The 15,333-nt window shown below is 39.2% G+C and overlaps 1 protein-coding gene across 2 annotated transcripts in view; it reads left to right on the top strand.

Annotated features, from left to right (window-relative positions):
- Nucleotides 1-15,333, top strand: part of NVL (nuclear VCP like) — a 54,477-nt gene that overhangs the window by 4,668 nt on the left and 34,476 nt on the right. Inside the window, exons 3-11 of one of the 2 annotated variants that reach the window (XM_069484505.1) lie at nt 2,199-2,251; nt 2,337-2,436; nt 5,289-5,346; nt 7,748-8,020; nt 9,497-9,629; nt 9,848-9,924; nt 10,452-10,586; nt 12,435-12,536; nt 14,238-14,355. In XM_069484505.1, the coding sequence (XP_069340606.1) occupies nt 2,199-2,251; nt 2,337-2,436; nt 5,289-5,346; nt 7,748-8,020; nt 9,497-9,629; nt 9,848-9,924; nt 10,452-10,586; nt 12,435-12,536; nt 14,238-14,355 (1,049 nt within the window). The remainder of the gene's footprint in view (nt 1-2,198; nt 2,252-2,336; nt 2,437-5,288; nt 5,347-7,747; nt 8,021-9,496; nt 9,630-9,847; nt 9,925-10,451; nt 10,587-12,434; nt 12,537-14,237; nt 14,356-15,333) is intronic. The other variant, XM_069484506.1, reaches the window with a different exon arrangement.

Here is a 15,333-nt window from a genome sequence, read left to right as displayed (position 1 = left end):
GCCACGTCATAGCAAGGACTGTGTTTCCTCCAATTTGCAATGACATGCTTCTCATTTCTGTCTAAGACCTTACGAGAAAAGTCTTTTTTTTTTCTTTTTGAGACAGAGTCTCACTTTGTTGCCTGGGCGAGTGCCATGGCGTCAGCCTAGCTCACAGCAACCTCAGACTGCTGGGCTCACGCAGTCCTCCTGCCTCAGCCTCCCGAGTAGCTGGGACTACATGTGTGTGCTGCCGCTCCCAGCTAATGTTTTCCATTTTTTGTAGAGACAGGGTCTCCCTCTTGCTCAGGCTGGTCTCAAACTCCTAACCTCAGGTGATCCTCCCGCCTCTGCCTCCCAGAGTGCTAGGATTACAGGCGTGAGCCACCGTGCGTGGCCTGGAAGCATCTTTAACATTCATATTTGTACCATAGTTCTATTCGTGATTATGTATGTATATTTCTAAGACTATAGAAGCTTCTTCTGTAGCTCTCCTCTTTTCTCTGAGCCCTCATCTGCCTTCAGTGTCCATACTTCTAACAACAGTCTCTTCAAAGCAATCTAACATGCACCTCAAAACTCTTCTAGCCTCTGTCCATTACCCAGTTCGAAAGCCATTTCTGCATTTTTAGGTGTTTGTTACAGTAGCATTACACTTCCCAGCACCAATGTCTGTATCAGGAAGGAAGAAAAGAAGAAAAACTAAGACAAAAGGCTTTCTTAAAAAGTTGTGTGCCCCACTGCGGTTACCATTCAATATTTCTTCTCCTTTTCATCCAAATTTACTTGAAGAGTGGTCTAAGTTTGCTACTATCCTTGCCACTCACTCCACTGAAATGGGTGAGTCGCCGTTTTTTGTTAACTTTTTTTTTCTCTGGTTGATGGAACAACCAGCTACCTGCTCCCTCAGGCGAAGCATCTACATGTTGTTTACCTCCTTCTACCTAGCCTTCCATCCCCTGCATGTCTACGTTAAGTCACCATGCCTTGCTGTTGTCGCCCCTTAAATAGTTCATGATTTCTATTCTCTCCTTTTCCTACCCATTGCCAGCCTACTCTAGATCCTCGTTATTTCTCGTTTAGTGTTCCAGCTTCTGAACATTCTCCCTGCATCTAGTCTGCCGTCTTCTCTCATCCAGATTTTGGCAAACTATGACCCTCAGACTAAAATCCTGCCTGCCACCTTTTTTGTATGGCTTGCGAGCTAAGAAGGATTTTCACATTTTTAAATGGTAGAAAAAATGTTTAAGAATAATATTTCTTTGATTTCAGTGGATCTGAAATGGAAAAAAAAAAAGATAAAAAGAAAAAAAAAATAAAAAATATAAAAAATAAAAATAAAAAAAAGACTGTAATCCTAGCACTCTGGGAGGCCGAGGCGGGTGGATCGCTCGAGGTCAGGAGTTCGAGACCAGCCTGAGCAAGAGCGAGACCCCGTCTCTACTAAAAAAATAGAAAGAAATTATATGGACAACTAAAATATATATATACAAAAAATTAGCCGGGCATGGTGGCGCATGCCTGTAGTCCCAGCTACTCGGGAGGCTGAGGCAGTAGGATCGCTTAAGCCCAGGAGTTTGAGGTTGCTGTGAGCTAGGCTGACGCCACGGCACTCACTCTAGCCCGGGCAACAGAGTGAGACTCTGTCTCAAAAAAAAAAAAAAAAAAAAAAGAATACTATTTCCTAGAACTCTGGGAGGCCAAGGTGGGAGGATCCAGAGGAGTTCCAGACCAGCCTGGGCAATGTAGAGAAACCCCTGTCTCTACAAAAAAACAAAAAAGTAGCCATGGTGGCATGTGCCTGTAGTCCCAGCTACTTGGGAGGCTGAGGCAGGAGGATCGCTTGAGCTCAGGAGTTGGAGGTTGCTGTGAGCTATGATCAGGCCACTGCACTCCAGCCTTGGCAACAGAGCACAGACTCTGTCTCTTTGAAACAAAAAAAAAAGTAGTTTGAAAATAAGTTCATGGCCAGTGTGAATACAGTGACATAATTAAATATTCATGCAAATTTATTTGATCCTTTTATTTTTTTTTATTTCTTTTTTTTTCCATTTTTTTATTGCCACTTCCTTGCTGCAATTTGATCCTTTTAGATTGAGCTTAATGGAGAAATATTGGCAGAGACCATAGTATTAAACTTATTCTTTTTTTTTTTTTTTTTTTTCTTTTCCCAAAACTCTAGTAGTGTTATGTATTAAACTTTTTGTTACTTTTTTCAGTATAGACTATGGTCGAAGAAAAAGAAATGCTTTTCGGATTCAGGTAGAAAAAGGTGAGTCTTTTAATGTTAGTGCTAAATTATCAATAAAGCTATAGAAGAATTATTTTAGCTCATGGCATTTTTCTTTTTATTTCAGTATTTAGCATCATTAGTATTGAGAAGGAATTTAAGAATCTAACAGAATTAGAAGATGAACATGTGGCTAAAAGAGCAAGACAAGGTGAAGAGGATAATGAGTAAGCATTACAAAGTCGAGCTTTTTCCTGACACGTGGACCTAATGACGTTACGTTCCTACTTGTAAAACTTTCAGTGGCTCCTCATTTCCAAGATGACCCTTCATAATACTTACCTGACCTTGTGCAGACCTTTACTTCAGCCGTACCGAATGCTCATTTATTCCCCCAAAGAGGTCAGATTCTTTCTTGGGATGTGCCTTCGTTTGGGTGGTTTTCTGTCGCTGGAGTATTCATTTCCCATTCACAAACTCCCACTCAGCCTTTAAGAGTCGGTTGAAATGTTACTGCCTTTGTTACGCCTTCCTAGACTCTGTTTTCAGTGTTTCTTTAACTTCTAGTTACAGATATTTATTATAGTCCTTATCGTATCATACGGCATTGAAATTATTTGTTTACTTGTTTGCGTTACCAGGGGAAGTGTCTCATCATCTTTGTTTCTTTCTGTCCTAATCCAACCTGGGTACATAAAAATATGCTAATTAATTTTGTGGTTTACAAAATATTGTCTGGGCTCGGTGGCTCACGCTTGTTATCCTAGTACTTTGGGAGGCTGAGGAGGAAAGATTGCTTGAGGCCGGGAGCTCCAGACCAGCCTAGGCAACATGGTGAGACTCCGTCTCTACCAAAAATTTAAAAAGGAGCCGAGCATGGTGGCGCATGCCTGTAGTTTTACCTACTTGAGAGGCTGAGGCAGGAGGATCGCTTGAGCCCAGGAGTTTGAGGTTGCAGTGTGATATGATGATTTCACTGCACTCTACCCAGGGCAATAGAGCAAGGCCCTATCTCCAAAAAAAAAAATTGAAGCCTTTTGAATAACTTTGGTGATGTACAATTGACATATAATAAGGTGTACATTTTTAAAGTGTATAATTCGTCAAGTTTTGACTTAATGTATATACGCATAAAACCATCACCATTAGCAAGATACTGGACATTTCCATCAATACCGCAAGTCTTCCTGTTCCCCTTTACAGTTCATTTCTCCCTCCACCCCCATTTCCAACCAGCGCTGGTTTGCTTTCTGTCATTGTACGTTAGATTGCATTTTGTAGAATTTTATATAAATAGAATCTTACAGTATATGCTTTTAAGGTGTGGGTTCTTTCACTTAGCATAATTTGAGATTTATCAATGTTGCGTGTATCAATAGTTTATTGTTTTTTGTTGGTGAATATGTGTGAATATGCCACGATTTCCTTACCCATTTATCTCTTGATGGACAGTTGGGTTGTTTCCAGTTTTGGGCTATCACAGATAAAGCTGCTGTGAACGTTTATGTCCAGGTCTTTGTGTGGACAGTGTTCTCATTTTCCTTGGAAGTACATAGGAGTGGAATGGCTGGGATATGTGGTAAACGCATATTTAACTTCATAAGAAACTGCCAGACTGTTTTTCAAAGTGTTTGTACCATTTTACTTTTACATTAGCAGTTTATGAGAATTCCACTTTTTCCGTGTATTGACGTGTGGCATAGTCAGTCTGTAATTTTAGGTAGTCTTCAACTATGTTAGCTGCGGGGGCCGGGGGAGGGTGGTTTGTAGATGCCCTTTATCAGATTGTGGAACTTTCCTAATGTTCCTAGTTTGCTGAGAGTTTTTATCATGAATAGGTATTATATTTGTCAAATACTTTTCTGCATCTATTGAAAAATCTTATGGCTTTTCCTCTTTATTCTATTATTTGGTAATTACATTGATTTAAAGTGTTAAGCGAGTCTTTCATTCCTGAGATAAAGCCTACTTGGTCTTGCTTTTTTTCTTTTTTGTTTCATTGAGTTTCTGCCCCAAGGATAGTCTCTTTTATATATTGTGGGATTCAGTTTACTAATCTTTTTCCACAGATGTTTGCATCTATATTCATATTGGTCTGAAGTTTTTTGTTCTTTTTTGCAATATCTTTGTCAGGTTTTGGTATTAGGGTTCTGTCAGCCTCATAATATCAGTTGGAAAGTATTCTTTTATTCTCTATTTTATGAAAAAGAATTATGAAAATTCTTTTGAATATTTTTTAGAATTTACTCAGAATTCATCTAGGCCTAGAGTCTTCTTTTTACAAAGGAATTTGGTAAATTTTAATTTTGCTAGATACATGGCTCTTCCTTATGTTTTTTCCTTATGTCAATTTTGATAAATTGTTTTTGTTTTGTTTTTTTTTTTGGTTTTCTTTTGAGATATAATCTCTTTCTGTTGGCTGGGCTAGTGTGTCATGGCATCAGCCTAGCTCACAGCAACCTCAGACTCCTGGGCTCAAGTGATCCTCCTGCCTCAGCCTCCCGAGTAGCTGGGACTACAGGCATGCGCCACCATGCCCAGCTAATTTTTTCTATTTTTAGTAGAGATGTTCCTCCTGAACAGTCTTGAGAGGTTGTATTTAGTTACATGGCTTGATTATGTTGACTTTATAAATTTCTTACTCAGAGTGCTTAATGATGGCTAAAATATTCCCTCGATCTGAATCTGATATTCCTAAATGAGACCCTTGTGTCTGATGGGAATTTGTTCACTTTTATTTAGTACTAGGGTAAAGATAACCACAATTTATTAAGAATTTACTATATACCATGCTAAGGACTTCGTAAGCATTCATTTAATCCTGTAACAACCCTGTGAGGTAGACGTTACTTACTTTCTCTGTTTTATAGATAAGGAAGCTGATACTCAGGGACATGAAGTAGATAGAGGCTAGCAACTGGTTAAGCTGGATATGGAATCCTGGTTTCTCTAATTCCAGAGCTTGGACTCTTAATCGCCATAATATTTTGCCTGAGTATATTTTACTTGTTTGGGGTAATAATTTTTTTAGGATACAGATGAAAAGCCTTTAAAAACATTTTTCCCTCTTTTTACTGAGGTACACTGAAAGCTACTCTGATGATGATTCAGATGTGGAAGATTACCCAGATCCACAGGTAAGCCAAACAGTTAACGGGGCCACTTTCATTTTTTTTTTTTTTTTAAATCGTTATGATCCTTCCGTAGAAAAAAATCAGCAAAGAATAGAATAAAAGACTTTGGACATCTTCCTCAGTAAATAATTGAATACTTCCTATGTACAGTGTTGATGACGGATTAGCCATCCTCCCACCATTTGTGTTTATAGTCAGTTATGCAAGGAAAAACAAGGGAAGAGAATAGCCAGAAATAAGGGCAGACAGGAATAGAAAGGGGAATTGACAGTAAAAATGGAGAAAGGGATATATTTTTTGCTCAGGAGCTACCATTATTCATGAATAGGCTTGATTAAAGGAGGTCATACAGTCGTCCCTTAGTATTCAGGGGGGATTGGTCCCAGGACCCCCACCATGGATACCGAAATGCACAAATGCTCAAGTCCCTTATATAAAATGATATAGTATTTGCATATAACCTATACACATCCTCCTGTATACTTTTAATCATTTTTAGGTTACTTATACCAAATACAGTGTAAATGCTATGTAAATAGTAAATTATACTGTATTGGTTTTTTATTTATATTATTTTTATTGTTGCATTATTATTTTTTTTTAATTTATTTTTTGAGACAGAGTCTAACTCTGTTGCCTAGGCTAGAGTGAGGTGGTGTGATTATAGTTCACAGCAACCTCAATCTCCTGGGCTCAAGCAATCCTCCTGCCTCAGCCTCCCATGTAGCTGGGACTACAGGCCCATGCCCCCATGCCTGGCTAATTTTTCTATTTTTTGTAGTGGCGAGGTCTTGCTCTTGGTCAGGTTGGTCTTAAACTCCTGGCCTCAAGCAATCCTGCTGGATTAGAGGTGTGAGCCACTGCACCTGGCTGTATTGTTATTTTTTATTTTTATTTTTTTTCAATATTTTCAATCCAAGGTTGGTTGAATCCGTGGATGCAAAATCCTCAGATACAAAGGGCCAATTGTATGTCAGATTATTTATAACTTGCTCTCTCTTTTTTTTCCTTTGGTAAGTTAGTTTTTTAATTTATTGACAAAGTAGTGATGATTGGCCTGGCATGGTGGCTCACACCTGTAATCCTAGCACTCTGGGAGGCTGAGGCAGGAAAATTGCTTGAGGCCAGGAGTTTGAGACCAACCTGACTAAGAGCAAGACTCCATCTCTACTAAAAATAGAAAAATTAGCAGGGTGTGGTGGTGTGCACCTGTAGTCCTACCTACTTGGGAGGCTGAGGCCGGAGGATCGCTTGAGCTGAGGAGTTTGGGGTTGCAGTGAGCTATGATGATGCCACTACACTCTAGCCAGGGTGACAGAGCAAGACTCTGTCTCAAAAAAAACCCACAAAAACCAAAGTAATGATGATAGTTATATTTGATCTAGTTTTAAATTGATGGGATAGTAGTGACTCTCATTGACTACCAGCTCATTTTCATACTTATGTATTTTTTAAAGTGACCATACTTGGCCAGATGTGGTATCTTACACCTATAATCCCAGCACTTTGGGAGGCCAAGGTGGGAGGATGGCTTGAGGCTAGGAGTTCAAGACCAGCCTGAGCAACATAGTGAGACCCCATCCCTAAAAAAAAATTTTTTTTTTTTTTTTTTTAAGAATTCGCTAGGCATGGTGGCATGCACCTGTAGTCCCAGCTACTCAGGAGACTGAGGTGGGAGGATCGCTTGAGCCCAAGGGTTTGAGGCTACAGTGAGCTATGATTATGCCACTGTACTCTGTCCTGGGTAACAAAGTGAGATCTTGTCCATAAAAAAGACCATACTCATTTGATTTTATTTAATTATCGCTTATGAATTTGTTCTCTATTAACTTGAAGTGGTGGTGAGGGTACATCTTTTTGAATAGTAAATGCTTGTTTATGAATCATCTTGTGAATGCCTATATATTGTGACGGTAAATATTGCGAGAGAAGTTGTTGAAAGCAAAATTTAGAAAATTTCAGTATAGGTAGGCCGGGCGCGGTGGCTCACGCCTGTAATCCTAGCACTCTGGGAGGCCGAGGTGGGCGGATCGTTTGAGCTCAGGAGTTCGAGACCAGCCTGAGCAAGAGCGAGACCCCATCTCTACTAAAAATAGAAAGAAATTATATGGACAGCTAAAAATATATATAGAAAAAATTAGCCGGGCATGGTGGCGCATGCCTGTAGTCCCAGCTACCCGGGAGGCTGAGGCAGGAGGATCGCTTGAGCCCAGGAGTTTGAGGTTGCTGTGAGCTGGGCTGACGCCACGGCACTCACTCTAGCCTGGGCAACAGAGTGAGACTCTGTCTCAAAAAAAAAAAAAAAAAAAAAAAAAAAAAAAGAAAATTTCAGTATAGGTAGTGGAACTTTCAGGAGTCCCTATTGAGTAATTTATGCTAAAATCATGTTTCATGTTTCTGCCAGTCAGCAAATCACATGAACAGTTCCCTGCTCTGTTTGTATCGGAAAGGAAATCCTGATTCTGTTTCAAATACTCCTGAGATGACGCAAAAAGAAACCATCACTTCAGGACCACAGATCGCTTCCAAAACAGGCTCCATTTCTGTGAAGACGCCTGCCAGAGATGCTGAGCGAGGATGGTTTATTGACAAAACTCCCGGTGGAAGGAAAGATAATTTTTCCTGGGACCTATCATGTGAGAAAAGTAATCATAAGAAGCCAATAACTGAAATGCAGGTATCTTTGCAGTGGAATTTTAGCTCCACACAGTTGAAGTATGTTACAGCATTTTCATTGAATGTAATATCAAGCAGATATGTGTGTTTTGTAGAAAACATAGGAGTTTTGAAATACAGAATTTTATCACTTCATAGGACTTGCCCTTGTTTTTATCCCAGCCTAAGCCTCCACTCTTGCGTGCGCTCCGTGTTGAAGTAGTCTTCCAGCCGGAGTCCGCGTCCGGTCTTGTTGCCTTAGTTTATTCTTCATACAGAGATATCTTTTTTACAAGTTGAGTGAGGTCATTTTCATTCTTCTATTTAAAAATCCTTCAGTGGCTTCATTCAGTCTCAAATGCAAAGATCTTGCAATTGTCAGGAAAGCCCTTTGTGATTTGGCTGCCCTCCTGCCTCTCTAATCTCCTCTCCTGCTGTCCTCTTAGATCTGTGCGTCTGGTTTTCCAGCTGCAAATTTTACAAACTAAACACAAGTCAAGTGTCTTCAATGAAAATTTAGGATCCAAATTGAGATGTGCTATAAACTTGAAGTAAACATTAGACTTTGAAGCTTTATTACTACAAAAAACAGAATGTAGAACATTCTATTAGTAATTTTTTATATTGCCTGTATGTATGTGGCTCACCTTATACTTCTCTTGTACAATGATGCTTTAAGTGGTTTCTGAGAACCAAGCCCTTTGATTTGGCAGAAGCTTTCCCCTTTTGAGTTACTGATGGGCCGTTTCCAAATCTCTTTGCTTTAGTCATCCATCTATAGAGAACATTATTATGATTGGCAAGAACTTGACTCTTATGTTGAATTATACTTTATTATTATTATTTTATAGACAAGGTGTCCCTGTGTTGCCCAAGCTAGAGTGCAGTGGCTGTTCACAGGCACAGTCATGGCGCACTACAGCTTGAGCTCCCGGACTCAAGTAGTCCTCTCGCCCCAGCCTCCCAAGTAGCTGGGACCACGTGTCCCTGTGCCTGGCTGAATTATACTTCTTTATGGCTGTCAAAGCAGCACTGTAGTCATGTTTTATTTACTGAATCATCAGATATCAGATGAACACCAACTATGTAGAAGACTCTGAGAAATAAAAGGTGAATATGAGCATCCTAAATCAAGAAGCTCACAATTCAATGAGAGAGACATAGATAAATGAATCACTCAAATACAAGGCAGATTATGGTAGCCTGTAATATATTTGCAAATGCAGTTTTCTAGGGCCGTGAGGAAGAGATTAAATCTAACTGAAAAGATTTGGAAAGGAAGTTTTCAAACGTGAGGGTTTAGAGGGAGCTTTATAGCAATAGGGAAGGAGGACGTTCCCAGTAGACAGCGTTCTTGAGCAAAGAGGTTGGGAATAGCTAACAGAGGTAAAACTGCTAGGGCAGAAATGGATTTTTTTTTTATAATGCCCGTATTTTAAAATCAATTACTGGCATTATAATTTTAAGCATGGCATATTTAAATTTGTTTTCTTCCCAGGATTCAAAAGATCCTTCTCTTTTGGAGAGTGATAAAAAAAGGAAAGGCAGGCTACGGAACAAAGGAAGCAAAAGGAAGCAAGAAGATCTTCAGGAAGTCGATGGGGAAATCGAAGCCGTCCTGCAGAAGAAAGGTGAGATGCGAGTCTTGGTGGCAGTGGTCATGTTTGCTTTGAAAGAGGCATCACTTTATTCCAAGCTGTTTTTCTTGAGGGACCTTCTATGTGCAGAAATGTTTATAGAAAACATTTTTGTATCTGATGGACCTTCTTTGTTTACTTAAAGACTATTAAATATAATTTTAAGTTACTACTGAATCATTAATCTTTTCACCTCTTTCTTTGTTTACTAGCAAAAGCCAGAGGGCTAGAATTCCAGGTCTCCAGTGTGAAATTTGAAGATGTTGGAGGCAATGATACGACACTAAAAGTGAGTTCAAATTCAGAATCTTACCTCAGATGGGTATATTGCTAATAAGTTGTGCAAACAAAGCTTACCTCTTTGTTTCTAATGTGAGCTGGATGGAGGAAAGAGACTGGGAAGGTGAAGGGGCAAACCTGACCTGTCCCCTTAAGGGTATTGAGAGGGAAAAGAATTATAGTGTCTTTAACTTTTTCACCATTTTATTTATAGTGTACATAAGCTACATGCCTTGTAAGTAACATTGTCTTAACGGTACTAATGGTAATTATAACTGTTTATTTTTAATGTCTCCTCCGTTCCAGTTACCATGCTAGTTACTTTTCATTACATCTTCAAGGTAGATAATGTTATACCTTAGGAGATGAAAGCTCAGAGAGGTTGTTGCTGAAGTCGGACAGTAGGTCCCAGCACCAGGTCTCGGCCTGTAGCCTGTACTCTGTCTACTCTATTTTGTTGCTCAAAAAGTTGGACATTTCATTCTGCTTTGATTCTCTCTGTCTTGAAAGACATCTTTTGTGCTTACTCCCTTCCAGGAAGTCTGCAAGTTGCTCGTCCACATGCGTCACCCGGAGGTGTACCACCACCTGGGCGTCGTGCCCCCTCGGGGGGTTCTCCTTCACGGGCCCCCAGGCTGTGGGAAGACGTTACTTGCACATGCCATTGCTGGGGTGAGGCTGCTAACACTTGTTTGTTTTTGCTGTTTTCCTTGTTAATATTTGTTTGTTTTTATTTTTTCTCTTTGGTCAACTTAAGCCAGACCTGGCGTCTTTAAGGAAGAGAATATGGTCATTGAGAACTGATGCTTTCTTCTTTACTATACCTCTTTCATACTGGTATTTTTGGGATTTATTTTTTAATGTATATAATTGTGTATATGGCAAGGGTTAAGTGGGAAGTAAAATAATATAGTTTTAAACAACTTTTTTTTTTTTAACACATGTTTTACATTTTAGTTTTTCTTCTATTAATACTTTAACCCAGTGGTTCTTTTTTGATTGTTTGTTTGTTTGTTTTGTTTTTTCATGTGTGTGTGTGTGTGTGTGTGTGTGTGTGTTTTAATTTCAGCATATTATGGGGGTGCAAAAGTTTAGGTTACATATATTGCCGTTGCAATCCAGTGGTTCTTAAGGGCAGTAAAATAAGAAAACTATAGACAGTATTGTTTTTTGTAGAGCTAAATTTATTCAGAATTTCCGTTCAGAGTCATGTTCTTATACTTTTTAGTGTTAACATGTCCTTTCTAAAATGGTAGTAATAGATACTCACTTGGCAAAATAAAAAAAAGTTAGCAATCTTATTTTTAGCCCTATTAGATTTTTCAGAAACTGTATTAGGTGGTAGAATGCAAAATATATAACTTCAAGAATGCATACTATGCCACTCACTAATAGATTAATGCTTAATGAAAGAAAATCATTTTAAAGGGGAATTTGATTGGTTTGCTTCATTTTTGTTGGATAAATCTGTCGCGTGACTGCTGCCTGCCAGACGTTGGACTATAGTGTTCAGCACCACAATCCTGGTTCTGATAGGAGACGTTAAACAGTCATTCATGTAAATACATGCTGTGCGAAGTAGCAGTTGTAGTAAGTGGCAACAGAAATACTAAATGCTCCGCGGTATATTGGGGTACCTAAGTTAGAGTTGGGGATCAAAGAAGGTATGATTGAAGAAGTGAGATTTCAGGCTAGGCAGAAGCATGAGCAGGAATTAGCCGGGGTTGTTGCCATTTGTGTCCGTGAGACAGCGGGTTTTCTTCCTTTTCTTAAAGAACCTCCCTCCTCTGACTAGCAATAGGCTGCTGTGTGTGTGTGTGTGTGTGTGTGTGTGTAACATGTGTTACAACCCCTGCTGTTTCCTATTCAGCAAATGAATAACAGAATTCGGGAAAACATGTCTTGAGAGTCAAGACCATTTATTCAAAAGAGATAATAGAGTTCTATAGTGACATCTACAATGTAAAAACAAGTAGAAAGTATCACCTTAATGTATTCGTATAAAACCATAGGTTTGTTTGTTTTTTTTTTTTTTTTGAGACAGAGTCTCGCTTTGTTGCCCGGGCTATAGTGAGTGCCGTGGCATCAGCCTAGCTCACAGCAACCTCAAACTCCTGGGCTCAAGCGATCCTACTGCCTCAGCCTCCCGAGTAGCTGAGACTACAGGCATGCGCCACCATGCCCCGCTAATTTTTTCTATATATATTTTAGTTGGCCATATAATTTCTTTCTATTTTTAGTAGAGACGGGGTCTCGCTCTTGCTCAGGCTGGTCTCGAACTCCTGACCTTGAGCGATCCACCCGCCTCGGCCTCCCAGAGTGCCAGGATTACAGGCGTGAGCCACCGCACCCAGCCAAACCGTAGGTTTTTAAATAGTGTTTTTCACTGGGCCAACATAAAACGGTGAAGTTCCTCAGGAATTTAGTCATTTAAAAAATGTAATTTTGAGAGGACCGGATAAAGAAAAGGTAGGGAAATTGAAAGTTGAATATTTGGTTTTTTTGTGTGTTTGTGCACAGGAACTTGACCTGCCAATTCTGAAAGTGGCTGCTCCGGAGATTGTGTCCGGAGTATCTGGAGAGTCTGAGCAGAAGCTGAGAGAACTGTTTGAACAAGCTGTGGTGAGTCAGCCAGCGACCAATGCCGGGTTGTCAGATGTTACAAGGTTTTATTAAAGGTCCTGTTTTCTCTGACGCTAGTATTTGTTAACCCATTCCCTGACCATTCTTTTATAAACATGCTAATTTGCAACACATGATGGCTATACCTTTAAAGTAGATTTAATGATCCAGACTGTTGGAGAAATAATCTATTTCATTTAAAATGTAAACATAACTGGTGAGAAGTTCTCGGTTGTCATACCCAGTAGTTATATGTAGAAACTTATTTTATTTTATTTATTTATTTATTTTTTTTTTTTGAGACAGAGTCTCACTCTGTTGCCCAGGCTAGAGTGCCGTGGGGTCAGCCTAGCTCACAGCAATCTCAAACTCCTGGGCTCAAGCCATCCTCCTGCCTCAGCCTTCCGAGTAGCTGGGACTGTAGGCATGTGCCACCATGCCCGGCAAATTTTTTCTGTATTTTTCTTTATTTTTAGTTGTCCATATAATTTCTTTCTATTTTTGGTAGAGATGGGGGTCTCGCTTTTGCTCAGGCTGGTCTCAGACTCCTGAGCTCAAGCGATCCTCCCACCTCTGCCTCTCAGAGTTCTAGGATTATAGGTGTGAGCCACTGCACCCGGCCCATATCTAGTTTATTTCTAAAAAAAGACTGAAGATGATCATTAACTACACTGATATATTGGAACTTTCTCATCCTTGATTGTTCAAAGTGGTCTTTAAAGTAAGCCTCTGATAGTTTCATTATGAGAAGATGAAAAAGTTCTGGAGAAGGATAGTGGTGATGGTTACACAACAGTGTGAAGTACTTAATGCCACAGAACTGTACACTTAAAAATGTTTAAAATGGTAAATTGTGTATATATATTACCACAAGTTTTTTAAAAAGCTTCTGGTGCTTCTCAAATTCCTCTATTGGCAAATCCTAGAGAAAAACTTCGAGATTTTATGTTGGTAGAAACATTCATAACGTTTCTAGTGAGCTTGGATTTTCTAATTTAAAATTTGTAGACTTCTGGCCGGGCGCGGTGGCTCACGCCTGTAATCCTAGCACTCTGGGAGGCCGAGGTGGGCGGATCGTTTGAGCTCAGGAGTTCGAGACCAGCCTGAGCAAGAGCGAGACCCCACCTCTACTAAAAATAGAAAGAAATTATATGGACAGCTAAAAATATATATAGAAAAAATTAGCCGGGCATGGTGGCGCATGCCTGTAGTCCCAGCTACTCGGGAGGCTGAGGCGGTAGGATCGCTTGAGCTCAGGAGTTTGAGGTTGCTGTGAGCTCGGCTGATGCCACGGCACTCACTCTAGCCTGGGCAACAGAGTGAGACTCTGTCTCAAAAAAAAAAAAAAAAAAAAATTTGTAGACTTCTTATTCATATATCATAGCATAGCAAATATGTCTAATTAGAAAAGAATTTCAGTAGATTTATCACAAAACACGGACTGATGAAAAGACTATAAATGTGTTGTTACCCTGTCTGCAGTCTTTTACTGTTCTATTTTAGGCATCTTTGTCTCTTAAGTCAAATAAAAATCAGAAGTAATACACTGGGCACTGCATTCATTAGGATTATTCTTTTGGGTTATTCTCTTGGTGAATGATCCTTGAAATTTAAGATTTTTTTTTTAATGAATATTCTTAACTATACTTCAGTGTAAGGGATGTATTTATGGTCGTGTTTTTATGATATTTTTATTTCTAGTCAAATGCACCATGTATCATTTTCATCGATGAAATTGATGCTATAACCCCCAAAAGAGAAGTTGCTTCAAAAGATATGGAACGGAGAATTGTAGCCCAGCTCCTAACCTGCATGGATGGTCAGTCTGAAATAACATATTCCTTTTAAGATAATAAATTTTTTAAAATAGTGTAATTAACACATGAAGATATAAAACATTCAGAGTAAATCTCAAATAGTGTAAAAAAATAAGTCTGTCTTTTTTATTTTCTAGAGACAGGGTCTTGCTGTGTTGCCCAGGCTGGAGTGTAATGGCTATTCTTAGGCGTGATTTTCACACATTATAGCCTTGAACTCCTGGGCTCAACCCATCTTCTTTAATCTCCTGAGTAGCTGGTACTACAGGCACATGCCAGTGTTTCTGGCTTGTTTTTTTCTCTTCACAAATGATTATTCCATTAATTTTTTAGACTACATCTTAAGTTATTTTTAATGCATTTACGTATATATGCATATGCTAATATTGGCTTGCTTTTTACAATACTAGGATTGCACCATACGCACTATTTTACAACTTGCTATTTGTACTTTAGCAATATGTCTTGGAAGTATTGCCATTTTAATGCATTTATGTTTATCTCTTTTTAACTGCCACATGGTATTCTTTAGGGTAGATGTACCATATTGTATTTAAGCGTTCCCATATTGGTAGATATTTAAGTTGATTTTAATTTTTTGCTTGCAGCAAGCTTCAGGGAATATCCTTAAATAGGCCTTTTTGGCACACATGTATTTTTCTAGGATAAATTTGGGCATACCTAAGCAATGACATGGGCTTGGGCCCAGACCACTGTGATAAAGTGGATATTGCAACAAAGTGAATCACACAAATTGTTCTGGTTTCCCAGTACATATAAAAGTTATGTTTACACTATACTGTAGTCTATTCAGTGTGCAATAGCATTATGTCTGAAGTCCTTAATTAAAAAATATTTTTTTTGCCAAAAAATGCTAACGATCATCTGAGCCTTCAGCCAGTCATGTTTTGCCGGTGGAGGGTGTGGCCTCAGTGTTGATGGCTGCTGAGTGATCAGGGTGGTGGTTACTGAATATTGGG

This window comes from Eulemur rufifrons, chromosome 11 (genome assembly GCF_041146395.1).
Source record: "Eulemur rufifrons isolate Redbay chromosome 11, OSU_ERuf_1, whole genome shotgun sequence".
NCBI lineage: Eukaryota > Metazoa > Chordata > Mammalia > Primates > Lemuridae > Eulemur > Eulemur rufifrons.
This window is presented reverse-complemented; position numbering and strand designations above follow the sequence as displayed.